This window comes from Rhyacophila brunnea, unplaced genomic scaffold (assembly GCF_057557595.1).
Source record: "Rhyacophila brunnea isolate RB1 unplaced genomic scaffold, BYU_Rbru_1.0 scaffold_17, whole genome shotgun sequence".
Taxonomy (NCBI): domain Eukaryota; kingdom Metazoa; phylum Arthropoda; class Insecta; order Trichoptera; family Rhyacophilidae; genus Rhyacophila; species Rhyacophila brunnea.
In genome coordinates, this window is record NW_028232827.1 from 25,975,158 (window position 1) to 26,001,946 (window position 26,789).

The 26,789-nt window shown below is 32.1% G+C and overlaps 1 protein-coding gene across 10 annotated transcripts in view; it reads right to left on the reverse strand.

Annotated features, from left to right (window-relative positions):
• The window catches only part of swi2 (Protein singed wings 2), a 33,265-nt gene extending 17,918 nt beyond the window's left edge, over positions 1-15,347 (reverse strand). The window contains exons 1-5 of one of the 10 annotated variants that reach the window (XM_085944536.1): positions 15,182-15,347; positions 12,306-12,575; positions 5,514-5,753; positions 3,898-4,057; positions 1,985-2,144 (exon numbers count right to left, since the gene is read on the reverse strand). In XM_085944536.1, the coding sequence (XP_085800662.1) occupies positions 1,985-2,144; positions 3,898-4,057; positions 5,514-5,753; positions 12,306-12,331 (586 nt within the window). In that variant the 5' untranslated portion in view covers positions 12,332-12,575; positions 15,182-15,347. The other 9 variants (XM_085944538.1, XM_085944534.1, XM_085944535.1 and 6 more) reach the window with 9 other exon arrangements.
• Between the last annotated feature and the right edge of the window lie 11,442 nt (positions 15,348-26,789).

Consider the following 26,789-nt stretch of genomic DNA (forward strand, 5'->3'; position numbering starts at 1 on the left):
ATAATATTCTGTTATATTATATAAGACGACTGGTCACAGCCTGTGTTTTGTACGTCTGGCTTTTTATATTCTGAGAAAACACTTTAGATTCCAGATTTTCACGGATTCCAAAATGTCTGTTTTATTTTTCTGAAACATGTTTCCACATCGCTGTTAACGGTGACAATGTAAGATAATTTTATTTTCCTCTTTAATTGTTTACACTCCAGAATTATATTGTCAAAATTGTTGAGTCATGTCATTTATTCTCATATTTTGTCACCGTAACTATGCCATAAAATACTTAACCGACATTAGTGGGTATTTATATAGTTCAAGTATTTCTGCAAAATGTTGTTAATGCAGTATCAATATTTAAATTTATACGTTTGCATATCTACAAAATATTTATTATTATAAAGTCACTGTCCTTGGAAAAACGGGTATGTAGACAATTGAAAAAGTCGAACAAAACATTGTTCATGATAAGAAATGTAAACTTGAGGTAATCAAACGAGTTACTTCATAAACTAATATTATCGCCAACTTACCACTTTATAAATATTGATTTAGATTTACCACGATCAAGGGTAAATGGTAAGTATGTATGTATAGTTTATGAGAAAAGTGTGTAACATATTATTGTGCTGAATACTTACTTAATTGATACAACTATTATTGGGAGTAGGGAATCCAATCCCGAGCCAAAATTCTGATCCCGGGATTTCGGGATTACAATTTGACAATCCTGGGATCCCGGGACTGGTCCCGGGATTGGCATTTTTTCCATTGTTAATATAAAAAAATTATATTTACAAATAACGTTGATAAAATCGGTCAAAAATAAATCTAGTATAAATTATACTATTTAAGACATTTATTGTTAATATTGTACACGTTCAATCTTGGAAATTCACAAGTTTAATGGAGTAAAAAATATTGTAATATAAATAATAATGTGAATTTAATAGGAGATTGCTGTTGCTGATAGTAAAGACTTAATGAATGGATTAGCGAGATTTAAAATAGTAAAGCAAATAATCATGGCGTACTTATGGCCTTTCCGCTTCATAAATCTAATTAGTCAGCCAAATATGAAACTGCCGTAAAACGTATGATATCATGGTGGAATTACTTTGTTAAAAGTGCGAAGCATTGTTTTTTTCCAATCTTTCCATTTTTAATAATTTATGTGAAAAAATAAAATGAATCGGCAACCTACACATGGGTATAAATCAAACTTCATTCAAACTAAGTGTATTTCTAATGTAGTTATTTTTTATTAAAAGTATTTTTTTCTGTTATATTTTTGCTTTTATTTTATTTTCCATAAAAATTGATAAAAAAATCAATCCCGAAATCCCGGGATTATGTTTATCAATCCCGGGATTCATAGGTATCGAAAATAGCTCGGGATCCCGGGATTGGAATCCCTAATTGGGAGTAATATATATACAAAATGTGTGCACAGTTCAAGTATAATATCTCTACATCGGATAAAAAGTGGCTCAAGTTTGATTATGTGAAAATGAGTACAGCTTATGTGCCTAAGTTATCCTATCTTTCAGGGACAATCCATCTTTTGACTCGTGTAAATTGTGATTCTATCGTTTTTTTCCCCTCTACTTTTTCTTTTAACTGAGACCTTGTGAGGTCTGACAGGCAGACCTCGGTTTCCTGACTATTATTTCCAGGATTGGGTCTTGTGAGTACATTAATGCCCTTTCCCGCATGTAATCTAGCTAAGTATTGAGCTGTTGAATTTACATTTACCTTCGCTTTTCAAACAAGTCTTTCGAGGGAAAACAGTTAAGAAAAACCCTCTTCCGAATATTGTCCTTATGGGTCCCCAAAAGGATTATTTTTGTACTTAACATGTACCCACTGGCCAGCATTGCCAGACTTCCCGATTTTTGCAGGACGTTCCGCTTTTTAGCCCAGACGCTCTTTGAAAATCGTCTCGACTGGGATAATAGCAACTTTCTTATTTCGGGATTATACTTACTAGAAAGATATATCCTTGTTAAATTTGGCGATGAACTCAATATGTCTGGATTGATACTCTTAAATAAATTTCCACGCAGGTCAAGTTCTTCCAGGTGTGGAAAATGTGAAAGAAATCCATCTTCGATTGTCCAATTGTAGAGATAATTTAGCTGTAGATACTGTGAACACAATAAAAATATAACATTAGGGTTAAATAATAATGGGGTGCCAATATCATCTGGTTTAATGAAAACAAAAATATATATCCACGATGGCCGCGCGGTTTAAGCGCCAGCCTATAGCGCCGTGGGTAGAGTTGGGTATTTCCCGAGAAAATCTCAATGTCGAGATTCGGGATTTCCCGAAATGATGAAATTTTTAATTCTCGAGATTCAGAATTTCCAGAAAAGAATTCTCGAGATATCGGGAAATTTTAAAAAAACCTGTAAAAATCCTAAAATCAGTGTAAAAACAGACAAGTGCCAATTTTTTTTATTTTTTTATTTATGTAAGAAGACAAACAAAATAGAAGTAGAAAAACAAAAATAATTCAAAACATTACTTATTAAAATGGTATTTCAAAAAACACAGACTGTCAATCGCTGCATCTGACAATCGCGTACCTACGCTTTGCGACACAGAATTCCGTGATGTTGCAAAAATTCCGCTCATTTTGAGTCGACGTTGGCTTAATTATGTTAAATACCCCGATCAGTCTTTGAACGTTTTGTGTTATATGTCCACTTTTTTCATATAGAAAATCGTTTTTCATTTAATATTTGATAATAAAGAAATCCCGAATCCCGAGAAGAGATTTCCCGAAATGTTAAAAATTTCAATTTTCGGGATGGGAAATCTCGACAATTTCTCGAGAATTCCTGTCGGGAAATTCCCGAAACCCAACTCTAGCCGTTGGTCCCAGGTTCGAATCCTGGGTCTGGAAAGAACACATATTGTTTTTGTATGTACCTAATAAGCTGAGCAAATGGCTGACATCCATTTCTCGTAAAAATAAAACCTGTTAATACAAAATATCCACTCTGTGGAGGCTCATACGATTTTATTAGGATCGGACATGGTCAGAAAAAAATGTATGACTGACAAAGTTTACTGTGCACAATTTTTGTCAGATTTTCACAGCTTACCTCTACTCTGTATATTATACAGTATCTGTAAACGGAGTAAATGTGTACTGTAAGTACCACTGTATCTGTAGTATATTAATGGGGTATGTGTGTTGCGAATTACTGTTCCACCATTGGATCGCATTCACATGTTGTTTTTGCAATTTAGGTGTGTACATACCTCTATGGTGTGTACTGGTGTGTACGTTCGGACACAGAGAATAAAATAATGTGTACTAACCACGTCTCGTAAAAACTATGTTGAAATAACTTCCACTCTGTGAAGACCATTGACTTACATATTAAAGTAAGAGTATTTACATTTTAAAATGATCAAATATAAGAACAAGAATTTTACATAAGCACCCCTATTGCATTGTAAATATTTTTTTATCAATTTTCAACCAAATATTTATAATAGCCAGAACGATTTGAATTGTATGGAGTTGTCTAAGCGTACACGTTAGCAGAATATGACAATGATATCTACTGTAAAGACTTGAACTAAGATTTAAAATAATGTACCCTTATTATTCTAAATGATGACTTCAGTTTTCAATCACCTTCAAATTAGTTTTGTTTGTATTCATGTAGATATGTGTTGTAGAACTTCAGATGCTGCGTTTTATGAGAGGCCTATATTATTATACTTCGCTGTGGAGCGGAAATAGTAATTTCATTTTATTCACACATAGGTACCTTCCTCGTATTGAGGCAGTCTTTTCCGGGAAGGTGTGTGTTGAATTTTCTCCATTTTCTACACAACATTGAATAATAATATAATATTTATATTGAAGAATATTTTAACCTTTATGTGACGAGCTGTCGCCGCAAAATCAAAGCTGAACTTGGTTATTGATGAATTCAAAATCGATAAATTAGTTATCTGTGGAAATTGATGGAATATCTGAACGAGAGGAAAGCATTTTGACGGCCATTCTGACACTTTTAACGAATGTATTTCGACACTGAAACAAAAGAAAAACAGTCAATTATTCAGAGTTTCATTTGTTTAATTTATATCCATTATGAGAATAATACAAACAAAAAAGCTTCCATTTAGTCAAAGAAAAACATTAGTTTCTTTTTATTAAGACACTTCCGTCAACTAGAAAACGGAACTATGATTAATCGATTAAATAAACACAAGTAGGCATGTTTGTTTTAAATAGTACCTAATTTTAAGGTTCAATGTATTTTTTTAAAACAAATTCATCTACTAATGGAAATAAAATAAAACTAAAAAAAACTTATGGCGCCTGTACACATGCATGGATTTACATGCGCCGATAGTGTGTATTTTAAACTGTTTACACGTAAAAGTGGTGACAGTTTCACCAATCCAATTCTTCAAGAGTAAGCGAGACGCAATGTTGTCATTGTATGGTGCTATTTGACAGGACGTGGAAATCAATAAACGTCAAAACGAGTCTCTGCGCGGTGTAATTGGTTTTTTCCTGGCAGGTTGGCTACTATAGTTCTATTGCGCAAGCGCAAATATCGCACAGTTTACAATTATTGTCGTGTGAAAATTTAGAATCTACTGATTTTTTTTGATCCATGCACAAAATCTTGCAACTTGCATGATAATACGTGTTTATACGTGCACTTTTTTTTGTATGGCCGCGACAATACATACTGTCAGCAGTAAATCCACGCACGTGTAAACGGGTTATAACATTATTTACGTTTTGGTTGGTAATTTATTTTATGAATACATAATATTACAGATGATGTTGGTTAGTTATTTGACATTCATTAAGCTCTGCCAACTCTAAAGCATAATCGATTAAAAATATTCTATCTATAAAATATCTACACTAGATATACAATTAATATTATTGATTATTATTTGGTTCCGATTAGGCAGGGTTTAATTGAATTTTAAAACTAAGAAACAACACATTGTTGAAGTCTTATTTCAATGTTTCAACTATTAATTATTTGCGTCGGATGTTAACAGCCTACCTCCCCCCTTCGTTACTAAAATATATATATATATATATATATATAAGAATATATTAGGTTACTTGTTTCATATATTATGTAATACTCTCATCGCAATGAGATAACCTTTAAAACTAGCAATAAGGGAATTACTTCAATGGCCACCCGATTTCGCAAAAAAAGCGTAACACACCCAATTTCGACGAATCTATATATAATGTATATTAAACCGTCAGCTATAAACACTTTGTATAATATTTATATTGTACATTGTATAGCTCATGTGATTTAATAACCTTTTGTCTGTCTCTTCATTTGGCGGCATTTATTTAAAATTTTCGTGGAAATCTGATAAATACGGCGATAGAAATTTAGCAAAGACGTTATCATCAGTTAGTGTACTATGACCATGTTAAACGTCTAACCTCTATTGAGATAATAGCTATAGGCTCTATAGGTATACGTATTTTAACTTACTTAACATTTTTCGTCCAATTGTTATCCAGCCCCTTCCGGCAAGATAGAACTGTTTCTCCAATTTCTGTTGTATTGCTAATACATTCAGCATCTTTATACGAGATTGTAAGTTTTTGATATTTTATGATGGATTTGCAGTCATCTTGAGGCACGGCGATATTTTGCTCTCGAGTAAGGTTTGTATTGAGAGAAGCCAGGACAGTTGGAAGGCAGCAGATCATCAACACATCAAAGATGATCCTGTAAATAATAAAATAATATGGAGGTCATACAATAATAAAAAACATTTCTGAAAACAGGAATTCTTTATCGATTTGATTTTATTTTCAACGCTTTACGTATCCTTTCTTCTGGATATTAACTTAATATATTGTATAATTAAACCAAAATTAAGAAAATGATATGTGGGAGGGGAGGTACATCCAAGATAAGGTGGACGTATCAAATAATATTATTAATTTACCTAGCTCCATGCTCTGATAAATTTAGGCTTAGGTAATGCTGTGCGCCGGGAATAACAAATGAGACCTAATGTTAAAATATGCTATATGATATAGTATATATATATTATGGATGAAATTAAAACGTACCTACGTAGTACTAGTAGTTACTGAAAATTTCATACCTATTTATTTTTATTATTTTCTAAAAATCACTTTCAATAAATAAAATCATATCAGTGGAGTTTTATTATTTTATACGTACATATTATAATCTCTATATATTTTTTTTTCATTTCATGAACAAAACATAAATAAAGTAGATAGAGAAAAACGATCGTTTTATTATTTTCTTTTACTTGAGTGATGAGATTTCCCTTCGAATATGATTCTTTCAAATGAAATCAGAAAATTGAATTCTGAATAAATGTGCCATTATGTTTTGCTGTACCTAACAATATATTTGAGTGTATTCAATTAAATGAAATGTTTTGATTGTCAAAAAGCTTCTTTGTACATATTCGAATTTTAGGTTAACCATATGGACACCACGTGGTGTCTCCAAAAATCCTAGTCTCTCGCCATACTATCTGAGTTTTCCCAGGTTATAGAAGTACACCGTTGCATGCCGTATACAACCTGCGGATGCCATTTAAGTGGCCTTCCGGATGGTGGATACAGGTTTGTTAGTTTGAAGAAAAGGCAGGCTAGGCTTAAATTTGTACCATGCGACCAAGCCATCGTATCTTTATCAAGGCCCGAAAAGGAAATTGAGAATTTTGATCGTAGTGCTATTATTATTATTGCTAATATTTCGAATGCAATATGGTAAACTGTTGGTAGAAAATGTTAATTTGATTGAATCTGACTTAATTGAGCCATAATTTACTTGATAAAATACCATTGTATTATTTTTATAGGGTATGGAAATGCTCAGATTCGCGGAAATAATATATAATGGCCTGAGGAAAATTAAATTAAATGTTTTAAATTAATAAGGTTTCCGAGTAAGTAAGGACTGTTCTTGAATAGTCCCAGGGTGAAAGAGAGAGGGAGAGAGATTATTCCGTATCGTTTTAAAAGTTGTAGGTATACCAAATAATCGTACACAAATCGTTTATTTTTATAGTCTTCATAATGATGCTACAACCGAAATAGCTATTGACTTAAAACAGCATGTACAATTTAATATAATATATTATATTGTCATTTCGTTTAATGAATATTTCATTAAAAAAATAGAAATACGTCAATTAATATGAACAGAACATGCAATCAAAAATCATCAATTACTGCAAAAATGTTACTGCATTACATTCAAAGTTAAGTAATAACTAGAATTATTATCGGTAATTGCAATTTAGTGCCGTAGCCTGACTATAGATGGCCTTGATCTTCACCTTAAATGTGCCGAGAGGCTGTATGGTTCGCCTTCTAATACTATTTTAATTCATACAGTATTCGCCGCAAGCATTTGTTCTCGAATTTCAGCATATGATAGTACTGGTCTGAGATTGTTTACCTACTTAAAATTTATATAGATATATTTTCATAGCAAAGTAAACTTTAACTTAGTAATAAAATGTTGTTTATTTAGTTTAATTAATATAAAGTTGAACTACTCGCAGACCGGATTAATCGCTATGCAATATTGATTAATTTTATCAAGTAGGGAAATTATGATTAATTAGTTTTGTATCTTATGATTCTGTAGGCCAGTGGTATTCAAACTGTGCGCAGCAAAATAACTATAACGTGCTGATAGATTCTATTATCGAACCCGTTTGTGCCCTCCAATGCTTCTTTTTCAGGATAAAAAAAAGTTTTTGAACAGCACCTATCTTACATTAAGAATCGACACAATTGTTTTTCCAAGGCTCTAACGATATACGAGGGTAGTCCCAGAAGTACCCGACCTAACAAAGAAAACACAAGAAAATTGGGAAAAAATATTTTTATTTCTCTACATAGTCTCCTTTTAGATCGATACACTTTTCCCAGCGATGTTCAATAGCTTCGATACCCTGTTTATAGTGAGAATCGTCGAGATCCTAAAAATAGCCATCAACCGCAGACTCCACCTCTTCATTGTTGGCAAATCTTTTACCACCGAGCCATTTTTTCAAGTTTGGAAACAGAAAATAATCTGAGGGGGCTAAATCTGGCGAATAGGGTGCGTGAGGAAGCAATTCGAACTTTAACTCATTGATTTTGGCCATCGCGATAACGGATGTGTGAACTGATGAATTGTCCTGATGAAACGAAACTTTCTTTTTCGCCAAATGAGGTTGTTTTATATTGATTTCATCACTCAAATGCTGCAATAAGTTTACATAATACACGCCGTTGATTGATTTTCCTTTCTGAAGATAATCAATGAAAATTACCCACGCGCATCCCAAAAAAACTGACGCCATGACCTTGCCCGCAGATGAAACTGTCTTCGCCTTCTTTGGAGCCGATTCTCCCCTTTTAGTCGATTGTTTTGACTGTTCTTTTGTCTTAGGTGTAAAGTGATGGACCCATGTTTCATTCATCGTTATGAATAGATGCAAAAACTCTGCTTTATTGCTGTGAATCTTTGCCAAACACTCGATTGAAACATCCTCACGATGCTGTTTTTGTTCCATTGTGAGTAATCGCGGCACCCACCTTGCGCACAGTTTTCTCATGTCCAAATTGTCAGTCAATATGTGATGTACAGCACTTTTTGAACTGCCTACCATATATGCTAGCTCACGCAATTTCAGTCGACGTTCATCCAATACCATTTTGTGGATTATCGTCACCATTTCTGGCGTGGTCACTTCATTTGGTCGACCACTGCGATCTTCGTCTTGGCAGCTCGTCCGAGCTCGTTTAAACTCAGCCACCCAATATGTTACTGTTGTAAACAAATGAGCAGACACCCCCAGAGTAGAATCTAGCGCCGCTTTGATATCGGTTGGACTGAAGCCTTTCAAATGAAAGTGTTGTATTATATAACTATGACCAATTTTTTCCATGTTTACAAATTCACTGAGAGTGTTCACTGTTGATGGCTGACAAATAATTAAGGCCATGCATTAGTTGAGGCACGGTCTAAAAAGATCGTCGCTAGGCGATGCGCGGATTGCGGGTGGCGGGTGAAAATGACGCCTGTCAAACGAAATATTAATTGTCATATAAATCCAACATACGTCCATTTTATGTTCTGTTTATTGTTCTATTAGTAACAATAATAATATATTCATTGACATGTTTTCTTTTTAAAGTAAATGGGTAACGTTTTTAGTCATCTTTACACGATTTTAGAATTAATTGACCCGTCGCCATCACGCAGCAAAGTGACGTGTTCCCGGGTCAACATTCTCTCAGTGAATGGCAGCGAGTCCAAAATTTCGTCGCGCGTACAGTTGAAAATTATTTGGCGTTTCACTGATGCGTCACCTTAATGAACAACGTAGCGTCGTCAAAATTCAAACTTAGGCTTTATAAGATTGGTACTTTCTATCGTGTTCATTATTTTCAAACAACTGATATCTATACGTTAGGTCGGGTACTTCTGTGACTACCGGTACGTACTATGTGTTTATCACATTTTAAAGAATATTTTCATGTACCTATACGTTTAAATTAAGAACATAATGAAGAAGCAGGGTAAATACATCAAATCTGAAACTAAAAGTAATTTTGAGTAAGATGCCACTGGCGGCCTAGGTGTGAATAGTTTGATTCCAAGATTTGAGAAACTATGTGAAAAACAGTGGGCTGACCCCATACAATTAATCTGTATTTAGACATGAAGGGCGTACGAGACGAAACAGTTTGAAAACCACTGCAGTAGGTGCATTTCTGTTAAATGGCAGTGTGTTACTACTTGTGATACGAGTATTTAGAGTGCGATGCAGAATTATCTGAATTAACTTGGCAATAAACACCATCCAGAGTTGCTAATTTAGCTTGACTGTCTTGCCGTGTTTTAAATGGTTTCGTACTGGGTTTCTGCCCTTTACCATAGATTTGCTACCTGATATTCAACACATTATTATGTATGGATACTGTAGGTGACGTAACCTAAGTTACCGATATCGGTATCATAAAGATAGGCGCGTATTTTAGAGAATTACGCGCCTAAGTATGATTCTGGAACGTGCTCTTAGTGATTCATTTTTGGCTAAGCACGTTCTCGCTCATGGACACTATTTTTTAAAATTTAAAACAAACGTTTTAATGTTTTTAAATTGATTTAACAACTTTTTTAAAATTAAAATTATCAATAAGATGTATTAAATAGCTGTTTAAATATTATGTCACTAGGGTTAAATTATAAAAGACACAAGTAAAATTTTTTTTTCGGTTAGGTACATGTTCAAACACGCGCGTTAACATGATTTTACTCCCTACTTCAGTTATAGTTTGTCAATTTATGGCTACGGCCGTATGTTGTAGCTTAACCACTGGGAAATGCCAAAAGAAATGGCGTATTTCAAAAAAATACTACCTTATTCTTAGTTTAATAATTATTATAAATATATTCGTCGGATGTTTATCACACTTGAATGGTCAAAGACATAGCTTATAATCAGTGTCTTTAGAATTATCCTCAAATATGTTAATCTTGGCCCATTTTTTGAATAATAAAATGCCTAATTCTTGTCAAATTTGGGATCACAGAGATTATCAATATAATTTTTTATCGTAAATATTTCACTATAAAAATGTCAACATAAATTTTACTAATGGTTTTATAAATGCGTTTCAAAACTAATAAATGTAAAAAAATTTAACACCACTTCACATGGATGTACTGAAATATGACTATATTCTAAAACATTAGATCGAGAGGTTTAAAAGAATACTATTTTATGTAATAAAAATACTTTATGCAGTCATCAAATGTTTAAAATAAATATAAAGGATAATAAGGCTTCAAAATTATATAAATAGATTATCTACAACGTTTAAGGAATGTCCAAGATCATGCTTTGAAAATACCATAAAAGCTCCATTTTGACCTACGCGGAGTACGTGGGCCGTTAAAGTAAAATAAAAATAAATTATCTGCCATGAACAGAATACAAAACCTCCCAAGAAGTTAGCAAAGAATCAAATCTTTTCTCATATTTGTTCAGAGAATTCTGCTTTATGTGACATACCTTAAAAATATTTTAAATAACTACTTAAGCAATGAAGAAAAAATATACGTCGTCGGCCGCCGGCAATATAGTGGATACATAACCATCAGATCGTTAAAAATAAAATGTGGTAATGTGGTCAGGCAAAAAAAACCCAATAATTTTATTTTTAGTTGCGGTGAGTACGAGTACCTACTATTTCTAATGTGTCTGTGGTATTAATTGTGGCTTAAAAAACATATTATTTAAAGGAAAAATTACCAAGGTTATTTTACTCAATAACATAGTAGTATTTTGTAATAGATACTATAATGAAAACAGCTGTTAAAAATATGGATATAGGTTTTTGGCTCAGATGCAACGTATATACATACTGCAGTTGTAATTTTTTATTTATGGAAAAATTTAAGCTGTATAGTTGCATAGGCCCTAGGGATAGCAATATCGGTATTTAAAAATCAGATAATACCGATATATTCGGTGTTGAAAGTGAAAACAATATGTATTAATTAACGTAGAAGGTTTAACATGACTGTATTTTTTTGTCGGATTACGCGATGTCTGGTTTACTTCCGTCACCTTTCAACGCCAGCAATGGCAAATGCTATAAAATATTAATATTTTAAAGAGATTTATAAATAAAATATTTATATTTATTGGTAGATACTTCTGTTTTTTCCCATATATTTCATGAATACCGGTATTTGGTAATAAAGGTATTCAATAGAAAATACTGGTATTAGTATTTTCATTCGGTATTGCAATACATAATAGGCCCACGCCAAGCAATGGTGTGTGTAGCCCTCGGACGACAAGGTATAGTAGATATTAAAATATCCAAAAAATATATCAAATTCATTGATACAAAATTAAAATGTCATGATTAATTTCCGATTGGCATCCGGACAGCTACAATGGAGCTACTTGCTCTATAGTTATCGTACATAATTTAACCATTTACTAAAGTGTTCATTAAAATTTAATATTATCTGATAAATGTGGCGTATTTAAATAATATGGTGACCGTGCATTTTTAAATTCAACTAAGCTACCTAGTATAATAATGTAAGTAACTTAAACGTTGAATGAACTTTAAATTAAATTGAAATTAACGTACGTGAAATACAATGTAAAAAGATACACATAACACTAAGATAGATTAGTTGAATCCCTAACCAATTAAATATTTTAAGACAATAACATTAATTATTAATAGATAGATTATAATAGCTCACCATGAAAGTGTATGATTTCTCGCCATATTGAATCCAAAAGCTCCCGCTTAGTGTTAATCCTTAAAAGCTTTCCGGGATCGATAATAATAAACTCAGCACTTTGATTTTCACTAACTTTCATGCGGTATATAATTCTGGCTTAAACGAATCTTAACTTCCCGAACGAAGCTCGGAATTTTCTTTGAGCTATTTCTAGTATTGTATTACAGAGCTTTGACAGCCTTTGTAAATGTATGATTCGTTTTAAAGAAAATTAGTCTGGATAGTTAACTACAAATAAAATATATTTTATTTCGGTTTCATAGATAATCTATATATTAAACGGGTCACTGGTTTTAATTGCTATCTATACATATAGCTTATAAATGTTTATCTGCAACATCAACAGGTTTATGTCATACATATTATTATATAATGAAGGCAAGGGAGCGGAAGGCAATTGATATCTTTGAGATATGGTGTTGCCGCCGAAAAGAATGAAAATAAAGGAACTGCTCTCGAAATTATATCGCATTATGCAGTTTTTTGGACATACTTTATAGGACATAGTTTTGGTTGGCCTCCAGGAGAGGCGAAGTAGAAGAATAGCCACCAAGTAAAGGAGCTGATTGGGAGCAGCATTCATTCTGCCTTGAGAGAAGCACAGGATCGAAAGGGGTGGAGAGTTTTCGTCTCTCAAAAGATGACAAAATTTAAAGGTGGTTACGATCCTCAGCCATTAGAAAACGACCAAGAAGATGCTATAATATCTGGAGTAAAAAAGTTAGTACTATGATTAGTTTCTTATAAACTCTAAGTATTATAAAACTTAATGTATACTTTGGATCGTTTTTAGTGTCGCTGAGTTGGTAGCCATAGAAAATTAGTAATATTATGTACGTGGGCGTACGGAAATATGGCAGCTATAAACTAATATTAATTACAAACAAGATTTTTGACATTTCAGTATTATTGTTTGGTATATTTTGTATCTTAGTTATGTATGATATTTCGAAAGGTAGGATAATTTACTATCGTATCAACTAAATCAGAATGGCCAATTGGTCTGATAATGGTTGAAATTATGTGAATATAATGTGTAAATCAAATTATATTTTTTTTCTTTCTTATATCAATTAATTCGCGTACTTGATTTTTCGATGACTATTTTTTTATAAACAGTTCCAGAGCATTAGCGTAAAATGTTGAGCAAATGGCAACAAATCTGAATGATTCATAAAATAATAGTTCTATATTTTTTGAACGGAAATTGTGATTTTCTGAATATCTTTATTCAAAATAAGAACAAAGCATTTATTGTGAATTCACCGTAATATTTGCGTTGTCAGTAGATTTATGTACAAGAGATATCTTTTTATTGACAAGGAAGATAAAAAAAAAATAAATGCAGAGAGAACGGATGTACATATTTATCTAATATTTAAAACAAGTAGTTACATAACATTTAGTAAACTAAACTCTTGTTAATTTAAAATAGGTACTTACGGATTTTTAAATTATAGATAAAAATTATTAATATTTTTGTTCTTTCCCAGTAAACACAATTAATATTAGTAATGAATATGGTCAATTATTATAAGCATTAACATGACTTTATAATGGTCTACATAGATTTCTTAAATCCTATTAAATCCAGACTACCAAGAAACACAAAAATCTGTCTATTTAAAACACTATATAGTCTAGTATTGTGTTACGAATAAGATAGGTACGTGAATATTAAGAGCCGTTTCACACGGGACACCTGTGTCCAGCCACCGGTGTGTCGAGATGCTGCATTTACATATAAATGAACGCGACACTCGTGTGTCTCCGTCTGAACGTGCCCATTCAGTTATGTATAAATGCATCTGCGGTGGCTTGACACAAGTGTCCCGTGTGAAACGGCTCTAACTGCCAGTGCTTCCCAAAAGCTACACGTGTTTGAGCGCAGAAACTTGCAAGCGACGTCGCTATAATCATTTTAGGTTTACAATCTCTTTGATGAGCCTGGCGTCGTCATATTTATCGAAACTCAACTTCTACGATAAGCCGGTCACGTGACCCAACTATGCTCGAATGGTCTGAATTGCTTGGGACATTTCGAATTTGAAACAATTTTTGGACAAAAAATCAGCCTTCTACAGACTCAAAATATAGGAAGGGCTATTGATCGTACTTTGTTTAAGATGTGTTCTGATTTTTTGTATATATTGCTCATCATTGACCGGAGAATCTGAAGAGATCAGTGGTTTTGGGAAGCCTTCAGGAGAGAACAAAGCAAAGGAATAGTAGCTTAAAAAAATCACTGGATCTCAGTGTCGTTACGACCCTCAATTATGAGAAGATTTTTTTAAGCTTACAATGTTTAGTTTAGTGGTGAGAAACCTGCGGCCCGCGGGCCACATGTGGCATACGAGATATTTTTTTACTGCCCACCTTAGGTCTTCTTAAAAATAATAATATATCAAAAAATGAATACGACAATATTGTTTTGTAAAATAATCGATTTGGATAATGAGTTCTTAGTATTTAATTTAAACATTGGGAAAAAAGGTTTCTCATTACTGGTCTAATTGATTGAATTGAAGTTATCATGTAGGTAAGTAACAAATAAGCAACTACTGGTTGGAAATTTGAAGATAAATCGTACCTAAGTGGCATTAAAAGAAGAATGATAAAATAAAATTACCATTACCAAAAACAAAACAATTATTAAAGAATCCTTCACAATTTAGTTGATTCTTATTTTAAACACTATACTCCAGATATCATAGATAATATTATGTATACTTATTACAAGTAAATAAACAACACTCGCAATAATAGTTTATAGTTAAACGTATATTTATTATTATAAGGCTGTATTTCCGCAGAGATTATTATATTTCACACACCGCACACTAAAAACGTTCGCGTCTATTTATCCCACACGAGAACGGCCCGTTTCCAAAAATACGTTGTTATGTTCGGGAGATAAAATAAACACCCGTACTAAGTAATGGGAAACGCAAACATTCAACCCATGTTAACGTCAAAACGACTACGTCTGCCCGGGCCGAAGGCTTTAGCGACACTGCAACCTTTGCGTTGTTTTCCGAAGCCTGTACAAAATAAATAATACACCATGTATAGGCATGCTATGCCGTATTTTTAAAATTGTCTATTCACATAAAAAAATTAGATTCTATATTATAAAACCGAAAGAAAGCTTGATAAAGTTATGTTAGTTTTATTTATATTCACGAGATTGGTTTTTTTTGAAAACATTCATCCAGGGCCGCCGCTAAGAATACAGCCACCTTTTTGTAAAAATATCTCCTCTAAGAATTAATAGCAGAATGATGGAGCGGAACTCTGAGGAGTGGAGCAATAGGGTTTTACCGGGAGCACCGAGCAATTTGTAGTGCTCCACTGGTCCAGATGTTTTTTTATTATAAAATTTTCGTCCTAAAATCCAATGAAAATATTATATTTGACACTTTGCAACACTGGAATTATTTTAAATACGGCAACACTGCATAGTGATAAATAACCTCACTTTTTTGACATATCAGGAAGATAATGAAAGACGATTTGCTGTATGTTTTTTTTATTTGTATTAACACAATGCTTACGGGCCCCCTTTTAATTAATTTTGTAATTAACGTGTTAATTTGCATTTGAAAAGTAATTAGTAAAAACACAATTTTATGCGGCCCGTAAGCTATGGGTTAATAACGAAAATGACCAATAAAGAACCTTATTTTAAAACTACTTTTTTTAAAAAAAAAAACATTTGTATACATATAATACATAATAAACATTTTACCCAGAGCATAGTAGATCCTAGAGTGTAGCTGGAGCAAGTATTAGGTCCCGGAGAGTAGCTGGAGCGGAGCAACTCAAAAAAGGTCCGCTCCAACCCTCTGATTAATTGTCTATCAATAAAAAATGTGCCCAGTATATTAGACTTGATGTAACAGTCTCTATGGATTAATAATTAGTCTTGCCAACTGTCATTCACCAAAAATGCTATATCGGATATAAATACTAGATTTTTACATAACTAAGAATATCTAAAAACCAGATTTTTTTTGTAAAAGTAAGTCATAATTATTACTATGGACATGTTGTATGGTTTTCACGAGACCAAAATATTGTAAAACATTTTAATGTTTCGTAACTAAGTATCTAATAGTTCCCTCCAAACCAACCGATCCACACTACACTCGGTCTTAATAAAGCGTATCACGAGGTCCTACGTTTGGTTGTGAATAATCAGCAGTTTGTTGTTTGTCTGGGACAGTCTGCGAATGTCTCAGGAGCAAATGCCCAAGACAGAGACCACCACGCACTCAAGTGTACTTTGACTAAGTTTACTGAGACATAATTAAAAAGCGCACATGGGAGAGAGGAGTATGGAGAATTAAAAAAAATAAATCATTGCCATTAATTTACATATTCATAACTAACAGAATAATCCAAACGACTAGAAATGTATACTAATTTGAAAACTTAAATATCGTATGGTACATTTATTTTATTGCTGACATACTTACGCCAGCTTGTTGATTTTCAATCAAATATGGTCCAATATTGCAACTTTTTTGTGAGATTGTTAAAGCTATTAGAATCGGAATGAAAAGTTTTTCGTGTCTCACGTCCTTGTCCCAAGATGCAGCCCCACGGGACTGTTGTAATAATTAAAACTGTCGTGCTTAAGGAAACAGTATATAACATGATATAAATGTTTTGCTCCCCTGACATTAATGTTTTTATTTAGTGACAGTGTTCTCTGTACCCCTGAGCTGGCAAATGGCTAACAACCATTTCACCATTTCAAAATAATCTCTTGATATAATCTCCACTCTGTTAAGGTTCATATGCTGCTCTTGTGTGTGAAAATCATACTTTACTTACTTTTACGAGCCTAAATATTGGGACCATACTAAATAAGATTTCATAATATGAAAAAAATATTATAAATAAAAAGGTTTTCAAATTATACACATTTATATTTTAATAAAAATAGATGTTTTTTTTAAAATAAAAATAAAAATATTAAAACTATGACTTAGCCAAAAATCTGTAGGAGGAAAAATTGAAACTTAATAAACTAAATTTTAATAATAAATATAACCATAAAATATTGTGTAATAATATCGTAACTGTGGACTTAAATATTATGTAACAAATTTAGATTTTTTTACCCAAGTTTATCTTTGACTTAAAGAAAAATATTTTTCTTTTTAATGTTTTTAGATACATATGTATTAATTAATACAGTTGATATTGTAAATTATTATCAAAAAAATGTCTCAAATTACAAGATTCGTATTTTCCCGCTAAGTGCCTCTGGTAGGTAGAAGCATCCCGCTTAACAGACTTTTTTTTTTTACATGGAACTATTTTCAGCCATCTGTCCAACCCATTGGGTCCTTAGAATAGATAAGTAACATGAAAATAAAACAAACAGATAAATAATTACAAGATAAAAAGAACTTTTTTATACCTATACCAAGTTTTTAAATTTTCTGTTGAATCATATAAACTTGACAATTCTATGTATTAATAGAAACTTTTTATTGTACTTGATAGAAATACTGAATAAATATAGAATACTTAAATGTCATTTTGACATTTCATATTGATTTCCATAGTAACGCACGTATATATTAATAATTTTGTTGCTAGGACCACCTCAGCAACCAAGAATAATAACTTTCCATACAAAAAAGAATTAACTGAAAATTCTACTTAAATTGTCGTCGTGTTCTGATATATTCTAAAAGTTTCAAATGTCTAGCTAGTCGGGAAGTTAGTTAAAAATCTTCAATCGTCCAATAAAAGTCTTGGACAAACAAGAAAAATATGTACTGGACACACAAGAAAAAATTAGTACTGGACAAACAAGAATACGAGCTAATAAAAACGTGGTAAAATTGGAATACGGTAATTAAAGGTATTATTAAGGTGAATTAATTTAAAGAACAGACATTTATACTTACGGGGGGACATGCTCGTCGAAGATCAAAATTGAGTTTTTATTGTATTTTCAAACCATGATCCTGAACACTCCTTAAACGTTGAAGATAATCTATTTATATAATTTTGAAGCCTTATTATCCTTTATAGTTATTTTAAACATTTGATGACTGCATAAAGTATTTTTGTTACATAAAATAGTGTTCTTTTAAACCTCTCGCTCTAATGTTTTAGAATATAGTCATATTTCGGTACATAACTGTGCAGTGGTGTTACGATTTTTTACATTTATTAATTTTTAAACGCATTTATGAAACCATTAGTATAATTTATTACGAGATAATTTTTGTAAAATATTCACGATAAAAAATTATATTGATAATCTCTGTGATCCCAAATATGACAAGAATTAGGCATTTTATTATTCAAAAAATCGGCAAGATTAACACATTTGAAGATGATTCTAAAGATATTTATTATAAGCAATGTCTTTGACCATTCAAGTGTGATAAACATCTTATGAATAATGATTGCTTTATAATAATTATTGACCTAAGAATAAGGTAGTGTTTTTTTGAAATACGCCATTTCTTTTGTCATTCCCCAGTGGTTAAGCTACAACATACGGCCGTAGCCATAAATTGACAAACTATAATTGAAGTAGGGAGTAAAATGATATTGACGCGCGTGTTTGAACATGTACCGTTTAAAAAAAAAATAAAAAAAAATTCGGTTAGGTACATGTTCAAACACGCGCGTTAACATAATTTTACTCCCTACTTTAATTATAGTTTGTCAATTCATGGCTACGGCCGCATGTTGTAGCTTAACCACTAGGGAATGACAAAAGAAATGGCGTATTTCAAAAAAACACTACCTTATTCTTAGGTCAATAATTATGATAAAGCAATCATTATTCATATGATGTTTATCACACTTGAATGGTCAAAGACATACCTTATAATTACTATCTTTAGAATTATCTTGAAATATGTTAATCTTGCCAATTTTTTGAATAATAAAATGCCTAATTCTTGTCAAATTTGGGATCACAGAGATTATGAATATAATTTTTTATCGTGAATATTTTACAAAAATTATCTCGTAATAAATTATACTAATGGTTTTATAAATGCGTTTAAAAATTAATAAACGTAAAAAATCTTAACACCACTGCACAGTTATGTACCGAAATATGACTATATTCTTAAACATTAGAGCGAGAGGTTTAAAAGAATACTATTTTATGTAACAAAAATACTTTATGCAGTCATCAAATGTTTAAAATAACTATAAAGGATAGTAGGGCTTCAAAATTATATAAATAGATTATCTACAACATTTAAGGAGTGTCCAGGATCATAGTTTGAAAATCCAATAAAAACTCAATTTTGACCTACGACGAGCACGTGGGCCGTTAATAGGTTTTTTTTTTAAATTATAAGTTTATTTTTAAATTAAAAAAAGTATTTTAATGTTTTAGATGCGTATTGATTATTTAAAATGACAATTATCAGTAAAATATTGTATATTATTGAAGTTTTCTCGCTAGAGGCATTATGATTACCTATAACCATGAAACCCAATACATGTTTAGGTGGTTGTAATTGAGACCAACTAATTAGTTACGGACTTCTTAATGGACTTAATAGCACATAATGGAGTAATATATTATGTAAAATAGTAGGTATATAGTAAGACCATAAGGGTAGAAAGACCAACTGGTTACTAATCAAGTCAAAACACGATATATTATTACCTCCTCCATTAATTGGTTGTATTATGTAATTGGAAATAAAATTTAATTACCTTAGCAACTTTGCGTATTAGGTATAATATATATCTAGGATAGCTAACGAGGAGAAGTCACCCTAGATCTTAGTGGTGCCTAGGCTTTCGGTTCGATTCCCGGTGAGGTCACAATAGATTTATGTGAATTTTTCAAAACCTGGGTGTTTGATGTTTCACCTCTACTACTGTTTACTAGACTACTGTTATTGGGCATAGTGGCCTGTTGTAGTATTAAAAAAGAATATAATATGTATATATCAGTGGCGTGCAGTGCATATATGCTGTGGTTGCGGCGCATGCATCAATTATGCCAGTATAATATATTAAATAAACCAAAAAATAATTTTCATGGCATAGTAATTGCTCGGTACTTCTTCATAATGTAAGTAAATGTGGAACTTTGCTCTATGATATTTTTCCCCATTACTCTACATTATTTTAAGACAGCATCCTGAACATGGCCCCCACAAAAGGGAGGGGGGGGGGGGCTGACAGGGCTCTAGCCTAGGGACCCGGGCGTAAAGGGGGCCTAGCGTGGTGATTCGACCAGTTAAGTAAGATAACCATACACCACAGATTTGCTTTAATATTGAAAGAAAGTCGCCTGCGGAGCTATTTTACTTAAAGAATACTACCATTTAAAATGACTATGCGATGCAACTAAGTGTAATATTATGATGATTGAAATAAATAAATGACAATTTAAGTGTAAAATTTTATTTTATAGTTATTTTTACTGTATATCCTAACTAATGACAATGACTATTTTTCCAATATGATGAAGGTTTGCAAGTTACTTGACTAAAACAAAAGGGAGCCGTGATCAATGAATGCTTCATAATTTATGATGCCAAGTGCCGACAACTCAATAATTCTAGGTTTATTTAAAAATACAAATTATCGCTAAAAATAGACGAAATACCCCTAATTTTACCTCGCGGAACCTTGGGGTTCCACGGAATACCAGTTGGGGAACATTACTGTAGAACATCACACTGCCCTTAGCCTTAGCGATAGGTAGGTCGGCCCCCCAGGCCAAACATTATGGCCTGGGGGGCCGTATCAGGATGTGGGGGCCATGATCCTGAACGTATAATTTAATTTGCAACTAATGACAGTATCGCGACATTAATTTGTTTTGAAAATCCGTCATCGAGTGTTTAGTAAAAAAAGTGTATTTCAAAATTGGACTATCCGGGTCGATATCGCAAAATACTCTTTTATAAGAATATGTTTTTGAAGAACATGCCCAATATCAAAATACACCGCACGCACAAAAAATCAATATAAAAAATGACGAATCCTTTTTTACTTACTACGTAATAATTAATGTAGTGGAAGAATTATTGAAGCGCACGTTAATTAACCCATTAATTGTCTGGGAGATCAAAATCGGAATATTTTTTATAAGAGATTTTTAAATATAAAAATGTTTTCCAGGTAGCGGAGGTATATAAATTATAATAATGCTTTTCTTTTGATTTCCATAATATTGCTGTATTGAGTGAACAAATATGATAGAGGATTTTTTTTTGGAAAATTATACAAAATTGAACAATATTTGCTATAGCTATACTAAAGCGATGGTAAATTTTATTAATATGACTTATTTAAAGCAAATGACCTCTACTATATCGTGTACAGTTTTTAATAATCAAGTGTCAGTCACCTGTATAACCAAAGACTAGAAGAGACTGGATCTAGTTTGGTTTATTTCGTAATGTTTTTGACCATGCATCAAATGTGTTAATTAAAATGTTGACTGTGTTCGATTTGCTGTTGAAATATTTTTATGAGTCAAGTCAGATTTGAGTTCATACATTATAATATTATTATGCCTTACAAGTTGCAAACAATAAATGTATTACACGGGGGCGGTCCAAATTTTAAAATCGACTATGTTAAACTATGCTGTAACGACAGAATTATTTCAATAATAATTATGAAAGAATATAAAATTATTATTTTTGGAAATTCTCGATTATTCGGGTGCCGATTATCAGTGTATGAAATGATCAAGGTTTCAATATTAGTAGCTCTTAGAAAAATTTATACTCACGGTCTAGTGCGTATGGCTGGCCTTTCGTCTGGAGGCTGCCGAGTTCGATTCCCGGTGAGGTTACAATACGACTGCGTTTAGGAAAAAGGACGTAACCCTCGATTTTTCGAAAAGTGCTTTTATTATATATTACCAATGTATACAACTAAATACACGTTCTATAAAAAGGAAGTAAGCCGCAAATGCCGAATTATATTGTCTAAATTCAGGTTTTAATTGAGATGTATTAAGTTTTATTCTAAGGAAAAAAGCATTTACCCTCAGTTTTAATGATTTTTCTGTAATAACTTCTTTAATTATTATTAGAACGAAAATATATTACACCAAATCATCAACCATCATGCACCTAATGTCTGTGCCTATTTTAAAAAAAATATTAAACTAAAATCATTCAAAAAACGTTTTTTGCCTCTCCTGTAAAATTTGTTCTGTGAGGGTTACGCCTTTTTTCCTAAACACGGTCGAATAATAATTATATTTATGTGATTTTGTCAAAGCCTGAATGTCTCACTTCTATTACTAAATACACTACTGTCATTGGGCTTCTTGGCCTGCCGTAATGTTATAAAGAATATAAATATATATATATATATTATATATATAATGATTATTTTAATAAAAAATACTGTTATATTCATTTCTCTTAAAGTATTTGAGGTATTTTAAAACGAAACAAAAAAATATGTCCCTTCCCATTATTAGCCAGGATAATCAGAATAAGGAGACTGCCTGGATTCCAGGACCTATGCGCGTACCTGAGGACAATCAATTCATTAAGACGCACGATTATATTATTACGTAGGTACCTTTTATCGTATTTGGAAAAATCAAATCAGCACCCTTTGTGTATATCAGTGGTTTTCAAACGTTTTTGTTTGACAGCTCTTTCAAGATTCTTTGACGGAACTATACAATATGTGATCTAAGAAGTCAATTGAAAATTATACACTCACATCACATCCGTCAGCTTTTTTTATTAGTTTTCTGAGCTGCAAATAGAAAATTCCTTTATCATAACCAGACCATTGGAGGTTTTATCTATGAGAGCTATTTTTTGTGTATTAAAGGAAAGTAATGTGAAATTTTGAAAGAAAAATAGATTTAATCCACACAAAGTTAAAATAAAGGATATAACGTAATCGTAACGATAAAGGAAAAGCATTTTACAATAGTTATTGCCTGAAAAAAAAAACATACAAATTTATTATCGTGATCGAGTTTCGGCGTCTTGAATATTTTTTTGCCTACTGGATCTCTTGGCCTACTTTAATTATAACCAGTATATTATGCATATCATAATGCATAATACCCCGTTTACACGTGCATTGATTTACTGTTCATAGTAAGAAAATTTATGGATAAACATGTATTATCCTGCAGTTGTCAAGATTGCGTGTATGAATCAAAATAGTTTGGAAGCTTCTTAATTTTAATACCCATGTAAGATTTGCGCCTGCGCAGTAGAACGATAATGGTGAACCTGCGGGTAAAAAAACGAACTACTCAATTTGGTACTGTTCGGTTATGAGGAATACAGCGGAAAACACATTTTTAAAATACCCGATATACTGGATTATTTATTAGGGTAACCTAACCAAACCCAACCTAACCTAACCCAACCCAACCTAACCTAACCCAACCCAACCCAACCTACCCTAACCTAAACTTACCCAAACTATCAAATAATCCAGTATATCGGGTATTTTAAAAACGTGTTTTCCGCTGTATTCCTCATAACCGAACAGTACCCTCAATTTGAGGTTAACAGATTTTCAATACGTCCTGTTAAATAGTACTTTAAAATAACAACATCGCGCCTCGCTTACTCTAAATTCTTGAAGAATGAGATTAGAGAGACAATCAGCACTTTTATGTGTAAACAGTTATTGTCACGATAGTTTAAAATACGCACTATTTCTGCCATTAAATACATGCATGTGTACAGGCGCTAATAAGCTAAATAACTCCGTTGATTTTTTTTAGAAAGTCGAGTATCCAGTATAAACAACCTATCCAACATTCGGTTCCCTTACTTATTTGATTATAATATTTATTTGTTGAACGTAAAGAATTTTATTTGTAGCATCTCAAAACGAACATTTATTTTATCCCGAATCCATGTGTAAATAAAATGGTAAGGAAAACAGTTTGAAGATGATAAGGTCATGCTCTAGTTCCGAAAATACTTTTTGCTACCCACCCCAATTAAGGGGAGTCCTTTTTGGTTATATCCGGGATATATTTCCTTCAGTAGGTTTAACTACGTTCGACGTAGTAATTCCGGCCGAGTTAAAAATACGTTATCCTATTATTCGGTAAACAATAGGTTTTATATAATGTATATCGACAGAGGCGAAAGAATTATATTATTAATTTTTATTATATCATCGCTCGGGGCATAAAAATAATAATAATTACAAGATAAAAAGAACTATTTATATAAATACAACGTTTTAAAATTTTCTGTTGAATCATATAAACTTGACTTGACTAGCTTAAACGATCAAAAAAAATTGTACTTGGTAGAAATAATACTGAAATGTCATTTTGACATTTCATATTGATTTCCATAGTAACGCACGTATATATTAATAATTTAGTTGCTAGGACCCCAGTCCCTAGCAACCAATAATAGTGGAATGGATTACGGATTTCTTCCGAAATAACTTTTCATACAAAACAGAATTAACTGAAAATGAATTTAATTCTACTTAAGGATGGCTAAAAGTATTAAAATAATGCATTAGCATCGTGTTCTGATATATTCTAAAAGTTTCAAATGTCTAGCTAGTCGTGAAGTTAGTTAAAAATCGATTGCAAGATTTGTACTGGACAAACAACCACCGGACAAACAAGAATACGAGCTAAGAAAAACGTGGTAAAAAAAAAAATGGGCCGCTCTATGAAGAGGTTTCTTACTGATTATTGTTTTCGAGAAATAAATGTTAGCCACTTGCTCAACCTATTATATTCATGCTTTGGGTCAAACTTGAATTGAAAAAACAACGTGTGAATTTGTCAGACCCCGGATTCAAACCCGAGACCTACGATTAGAGGCATCATTTCGAAAGAAAATGTATCGATCCCTGTGGGTCTATTCTATACACAAGGCGGCTATCGACGGTAGTTTATTATATTTATGTATTGAGGTATTATAATCGTAACAATAAGTTAGAAGCTAACGCTAAAGTTAACGCAGCCAGGAAAGATGCTGTTAAAAAAGACTTTTTGACAATAATATATTATATTATTATGTATGTATAAAAATAGTGATTTTAATTATTATTGATACACTCGCTTTCTATTTCGAGTGTATTAAGATCGTTTAAACGTAAAAACGGTGATTCAGAAGAACCAGCATTGACTGCAAAGAATTTAGCTGATTTTTTTCAGTTCGGAGAAAAATTAGAACATTGGATCAAGCTATTGAACAAACTTTAAAGCCATTTCACACTACAACCATTAGATGTTGAATCTGATAACAGAAACTCGTATACTAGGTGTTCATTACTGTGAGTGTTTGGACATGGGCACGGTAGCCGTAAGGTCAATAATCCTGTAGGAAAGTCATAATTATAAAGATAGTGTGATTAAAAATAAAAGACAATATTAGCCGTATAATTTTCAACAAAGCCACCGACAAAATGGAGTCAAAGTGTTTACTATTTTCAATTATGGTAAGTAATATATTAAGGGGGATCCTATATGCCAACAGAGAACCTAGCGGAAAAATACGAAGCTTGCAATTTGAGATTTTTTTTGATAATTTACAATTTAAACTGTATTAATTAATAAAAATATGTATCTGAAAACATTAAAAAGATTTTTTTTTTCAAAGATAAACTTACAATTTGTAAAAAAATGTAATAAAATGTGAATTCATTGCAGGGTCACATCTTATTATTACATGGTATTTTATGGTCATATTTCTTATTAAAATTTAGTTTATTAAGTTTTCAATTTTCGACGTGTAGATTTTTGACTAATTTATAGTTTTAATATTTTTTATGTTTATTTAAAAAAACATCGATTTTTATAAAAATATAAATGTGTATAACTTGAAATCCATTTTATTTATATCAAATTTTATTTTAGGTATGGTCCCAATATTGAAGCTTAAAGCGGCCATTGTATAAAATATGCACTTGCAAACTGCAAACCTGTGGATACATTTGTGTTAAACTTTTTGCGCCTCCCTTTGCAACACTCCGCGCCTCCCAGTTTGGAAATCGCTGCTATATATAATATTTAGCGACCTTCCAGGACACCGGCATATGGTTGGTTTGAAGAACAGGTAAGCCAATTTGAAGTTCTCTTCTGGAATCCGCAGCACATGGCTAGGGCAGTTCCAAAGTCGCCTCTTTACTCTCAGTGAATAATTATTGTCAATTATATGTTAATATAATACGACCACAGTTGAATGAAAACACTAAATGAAATTCTTAAGTGAATCTGTGTTTTTTTTTTTTTATAAAATCCTGTCTACCAATTTTAAATAATAATATCATTTAGTCTGAAAACAGAATCCAATTCACCTTATACATTATTTATGTGATACCTTATCAGATAATACAATTCATATAATTCAATACGCTCTGTATAACGACAAACTACTTAATAAAATTTGATCGTGACAAAATATATCTCGCATACGTACTACAAATAGTTTTAGTAAAATATTTAGTAGA